The 5,989-nt window shown below is 34.9% G+C and overlaps 1 protein-coding gene across 1 annotated transcript; it reads right to left on the bottom strand.

Moving 5' to 3' along the window:
- Positions 1–1,727: 1,727 nt before the first annotated feature.
- On the bottom strand, positions 1,728–2,909 carry LOC120781320. Its single transcript, XM_040113522.1, has 4 exons — positions 2,851–2,909; positions 2,563–2,764; positions 2,079–2,504; positions 1,728–1,733 (listed from the first exon to the last, which is right to left on the bottom strand). Exons 1-4 carry the CDS (start codon positions 2,907–2,909, stop codon positions 1,728–1,730), a joined length of 693 nt encoding a protein of 230 aa, XP_039969456.1.
- Between the last annotated feature and the right edge of the window lie 3,080 nt (positions 2,910–5,989).

Here is a 5,989-nt window from a genome sequence, read left to right as displayed (position 1 = left end):
ACGAACTCGTAATTTTTATACTCTTGCAACCAGTTGCTACAGAGTATTATAATTTTGTATAGTTTGTTATAGCAAGATAGATATGGGGTTATATATATAAATGATCAGAATGACAAGAAAAGTTTAAATCCGGTTGACTGTCTGTCTGTCCGTCCGTACGTGTGTCTCGATGAAACCTGGGGGCTTACTCTGTAAAGCGATGCGAAAGACAATGCGATTCGAAAGCCCAATGCGAAGCGATAGGCAATTGATACTCTGTATTGCTTACGCATCACTAACAATGTTGTTCACCTTTACTTTTTTTTCTTTTTATGTAATGGTTGGCATTACTTCCAAAAATATCAAAGTATAAACGAGCAAAATAAAGAAAATAATAATAATTTGTTCGTTAAAACTGTGTTGAATAATTTAAAAATGAATTCTGTGGCATTGTGGGATCATTATTATTCTCAGGAAAGAATTGATAGAAGAATTATTCGAGATAATTCGGACATTATGTCTCTAAGAGATAAAAGGTTAGTAAAAAATTGCAGTTTCAAAATGTACTTAATGTACTTTAAAATGTACTTAACATCTACACATTTTGTGTTTTTAGCTTCATGCAAAATTTCCGCCTTAATAAGCACGCATTTTTATATGTTTTGGACAACATAAGACCCCAATTAAAAGTCGCTCAAAGAACCCCATCAATTCCAGAAATTGTAAAACTGTCAACAACTTGAAGTTCCTCGCACAGGGCGGGTATCAACACTCGGTCGGCCAAGATAGGCATTCAGGGCTAGCCCAACAATCGGTTTCCCGATGCATCTTGGAAGTATGCGATGCCATCGAGAAAACTCTGTGCCCAAAGCATATCGTGTTTCCCTTGACCATTGAGGAAAAAATTGAAGCAAATAGAACCTTTTACTTGACGTCCGGAATTCCAGGCGTAATTGGAGTGATTGATGGGACGCACATCAATGAACACTTATTTTTTAATCGTAAACTAAAACACAGTATAAATGCAATGGTGGTAAGAACATTCATAAATACAATAATATACACGTACATATGTATATTGATTCCAGTGCAATGACTTAAAACTTCTTTTAGATATGTGATCACAAAATGCAGATAAGGGCAGTAAATGGTAGATTTGGAGGAGCGTCGCATGACTCCCACGTATGGAACCTCTCAGGAGAACGTGAAAGTTTGAGGACGAACTAAGAAAATGGAATTAGAAGCGAACGAATTCTTGGTGAGTATACATATATAACTGTAATAATAACTTATGGCGGCTAAATCGCCATAAGATAAAATTGTTATATATTATTACATTATATTGATGTTTTAAAAGAAATTATCAACATCTCTCAGCAACACTTATGTATATGATTTTATTATTATTATTATAGGAGACTCCGGATATCCTCTTGAACCTTGGCTGCTAACGCCATATAGGAATGCGCCAGAACGTTCTGATGAACTCTATTTCAACCAACAGTTTACAAAAGGCCGATAACTAATTGAACGCGTGTTTGGTGTATTAAAAGGGAGATTTCGATGATTGTTATCTGCAAGAGAGCTACATTACGCGCCTGAAAAAGTCGTTAAAATTTTGAACGTATGCTGCGCTCTACACAATATATGCATTTTGTACAAGGTAGAAGTACCAATTAATATTACACTTGAGCCAGAAGAATTTTCCACCACTAAGAAAGATTTACCTAATAGTGGTAATTTTATTACTATTGCTAGAAACATTAGGGACGATATTAAAACAAATATGATAAATGCTTGTAACTCAACTTAATTAAAACGAACTATTTGCAAATTAATAAATCCAGTCTTTTATTTCATTGTAATAACGAAAATTAAATTTAAATAATTACAGATTAAATTTGTAGTTTTTAATTCTGTTTCTCGCAGTTATATAGTTATTTAACTTACATTTTCCAGTTTCTCAATTTTTGTTCATCAATTTTTTGTTTATATAGAAATTTTTCCTTTTCAAAGGTTAGTCTCCGTTTTTCTAATTTATTTCTTTTTTTCAATGTTTTAAAAATGTTTTTTATATTAAAATTTATATCGTTTAACACTTTAATCGAGTTATTGTGGAATATAATTAGGTTTTCGACTTGTTGTTCAAGCAGAGTCTGCTGCTTTTTGCGCGGCGGGTACGTCACATTTGAACAATGTGGTAGTTCATTTTCTTGTGTATTAAGAGGAGTCTGCTGTTTTTTATGAGGTGTGCATGCCACTTTGGAACATTGTGGTAGTTCCCTGTTTTGTGTATTTGGTTCGGTAGGGTCTGTATTTACCTCCGACATGCTGCTTGTAGCTGCACCGAATGACAAGGTACCACTCATTCCATTTATTGATTCCTCTATTGACAATAACTCACTCACTTGTTGTTCTAACTGTGATAAGGGTATGAAAAGTGAGGGACCACCTCCAGTTCCCGAAATATTATTTTTGTTTCGTCGCATTTTTGCCTTTAAGTGAATCTTATAGTCTGCCCAAACCTATAATTGATTACATTTAATCACATTTATAATTTATCTGTGCAATTATTGGAATTACCTTTTTCCACCCCGCAATGTCGCGCAATGGTGGCCCAGCTGCGTTTAAATAGGAAACTAAATTTTTCCATATATTATTGGAGGTATTTTTGGCGTCTGGTGTTTTTAGTGATCCTTTCGATAAATTAGGATGCGCCTTCATGAAATCCACGAGAATTTCAAATTGCTTTGGTTGAGTTTGTTGTTTTATTTTCAGTGCTTCCCTGTAAATTTGTGCAAAATAGTTCATATGCACGGCGTTATATATTTTAGTAGCAATTAAAACAACTAATTTATATTTGAAACTTACATTTTCATGCAATGCGACTTCTTTATACTTGTAGCACAAAAATTACGAATATAACGCATGTTTGACAATTGCTTTAGCAAAGCAGAGTACCGCTAATGCGAAAGGGAAAAACTGAATGCGAAAGGGAAAAACTAAATCGAAAATTTCAAAATTTACTGCGATTGTCGAATTACAGAGTATCAAAATTGGAGATGCGAACATTTTCATATTCGTATCGCATTACAAAGTAACCCCCCTGGTATGTGGGTTCGTTAATACAAAAAAAATTCCGTCGGTATTTGTGATAACAGCGAAGGCTGGCAAAACACACCAGCCCAAAGCAGCGAAACGTAAAACTATTGAATCCCCAAATATAATGAAAAAACAAGTAAGGAAGGGCTAAGTTCGGGTGTCACCGAACATTTTATACTCTCGCATGATAAAGTGATAATCGAGATTTCATTATCCGTCATTTACATATTTTTATACTCTCGCAACAAAGTTGCTAAAGAGAGTATTATAGTTGTGTTCACATAACGCTTGTTTGTAAGTCCTAAAACTAAAAGAGTCAGATATAGGGGTATATCGTCCCCTCAATATAACAATAGTGTATGTGCTCATATGCCATTATTTTTTATTGCATATTTAGAATCTCCATCATTGATTCTATGTCTGGTCAAAATTTCGTCAAATTCTACTTCCAAAAAGTGGGTCAAAATGTCATTGGAAAAAATGGTGTATAATTTCATGTTAAAAAAATTCGTTCAATAAGTGTATAAGCTCATATGCGCTATTTTGCTTGAAATTGCCACTGCAAAGTTGTTAAAAGAATAATAGTGTATGCGCATTATACTCCATTTTAGCCTGTAGAAATTAATACAATTTATCAAAACTTTAACTCATAAAATAGCTTATAATAATATACACTATTGTTTGAGAAATAGTTTTATTCCGACCATTTCTATACTCCACATAAGCTGTTTTATTTTCAATACAAATTCGAAAGTTTTATCAGAAATTTACAAGAGTAGTAGCCTATGCGATTTTTAAGTTGTTTTGACTACTCTCAAAGCCAAACAGGTATGCAAGAAGTTTTTTTTAAATACTTTGAACTTGTCAGACGGCGCAATATCTGTGTTAGCCAAGAAGATGTGCCAAAATGAATTTACTGATAAGAGGGGCCAACATGGCCACCAGAGAAAATTAGACGAAGAGACAGTTGCGCTTATCAAACAGCACATCGAGTCATTTCCAGCCGTCGAAAGCCATTACAGTCGAGCAAAAAGTCAACGACTTTATCTTGCCTCCGACTTAACAATATCAAAAATGTACGATTTATTCAAAGAACTCCACCCGGACGCTATCATTAAAGAAAACGTTTATCGCCGGATATTTTGCATGAATTATAATTATTCTTTCCACCGTCCAAAAAAGGACACCTCTTAACAACCGAGAGGTACAAAAACGCTAAGGACAAAGACTCATTTCAGAAATCCTATGATGAACACATCTTAAATAAGACAAAGGCAAGAACTAACAAGCAAACTGACAAGGAATCAGCTAAAAGTAACAGTAATTTAAAAGTGGTTACTTTTGACCTCCAGTCAGTGTTAACGACTCCTTGTAGCAGCGTAAGCACGATGTATTACAGTCGAAAGTTCGCCACGTATAATAACACATTTTACGACATTGCCAGTGGAGAAGGTTACTGTTTTCTATGGGATGAAAATCAGGGTCAACGAGGATCGGACGAAATTGGGACCACAATATGGAAAATGATGAACTCGTTAGACGAATCGGTAACCGATGTTATTCTCTACTCAGACTGCTGCGGGGGACAAAACAGAAACAGGTTCATTGCTACTCTCTTGATTTATATCAACAATACCTTGAAGCTTAATTCGATAACAATTACATATGTAAGTACCTCCAAAGCGGACACACACAAATGGAGGCAGATTCGATGCACTCTGCAATAAAACGTGCGAACGGCTCGCAGTCATTTTTTTTTAACTTACGAGGTGGAAACAAGCGAAATTGTTTAGATGAGCCAGATGTAGCAGAGGAAGAGAATGAAGACGAATGAATTTCTAGTTATTTTTGATTTGCGCAATGTATGAATTAATTACTGTTTTATAATGTTACAAATTGATATATTTGAGATCAAATCTTTTAATAAAAATACCGTAAAATTATTGAATAAAACAGCGTATACCATACAAAATAAAATAGTTTATCAGATACATCATACGAATTCCTTAAAAAATAAAAAGGCCTATATGGAGGACTTGCGCTTTGAATAACATAATTATGGTCTTAAGGATGCGTAGAATAAAAAAACTTGGAAAATTTAAAGACAAGAAACGGTATAATGTACTCATCGAAAAATCCACTATGAAGAATTTTTATTTACCGCGATATTGAGGTTTTAATAGACATCTGATTTGACAAAAACTTTAAACTCGATTTTCTCAAAACCCAAACAAAATTATACGCTATTGTTATATTGAGGGGACGATATATACCAAAGTGTTCAGGGTGACGAGTAGAGTTGAAATCCGGATGTCTGTCTGTCCGTCCGTCCGTCTGTCCGTGCAAGCTGTAACTTGAGTAAAAATTGAGATATCATGATGAAACTTGGTACACGTATTTCTTGGCTCCATAAGAAGGTTAAGATCGATGATGGGTAAAATCGGCCCACTGCCACGCGCACAAAATGGCGAAAACCGAAAACCTATAAAGTGTCATAACTAAGCCATAAATAAAGGTATTAAAGTGAAATTTGGCACAAAGCATTGCATTAGGGAGGGGCATATTGGGACATAATTTTTTTGGAGAACTTGGCGTGGCCCCGCCCCCTACTAAGTTTTTTGTACATATCTCGGAAACTACTATAGCTATGTCAACCAAACTCTATAGAGTCGTTTCCTTCAGGCATTTCCATATACAGTTCAAAAAACAAATTCAATCGGATAATAACCACTCCCATCTTCCATACAAAGGTTATGTTGAAAACTAAAAGTGCGTTAACCGACTAACAAAAAACGTCAGAAACACTAAATTTTACGGAAAAAATGGCAGAAGGAAGCTGCACCCAGGCTTTTTTTAAAAATTGAAAATGGGCTTGGCGTCGCCCACTTATGGACCAAAAACCATATCT

The sequence above is a fragment of the Bactrocera tryoni genome, unplaced genomic scaffold, assembly GCF_016617805.1.
Source record: "Bactrocera tryoni isolate S06 unplaced genomic scaffold, CSIRO_BtryS06_freeze2 scaffold_59, whole genome shotgun sequence".
Taxonomy (NCBI): Eukaryota; Metazoa; Arthropoda; class Insecta; order Diptera; family Tephritidae; genus Bactrocera; species Bactrocera tryoni.
Note: the sequence above shows the minus strand (reverse complement) of the source record. Positions and strands in the feature narration are given on the sequence as shown.

Excerpts from the sequence above, each read along its gene's own strand:
- LOC120781320 (XM_040113522.1), bottom strand. The coding sequence starts at position 2,909 with ATGCGTTATATTCGTAATTTTTGTGCTACAAGTATAAAGAAGTCGCAT. Across the intron at positions 2,765-2,850 it reads AAGTCGCATTGCATGAAAAT|GGAAGCACTGAAAATAAAAC; the intron begins GTAAGTTTCAAA and ends ACAAATTTACAG. Across the intron at positions 2,505-2,562 it reads ACATTGCGGGGTGGAAAAAG|GTTTGGGCAGACTATAAGAT; the intron begins GTAATTCCAATA and ends AATCAATTATAG.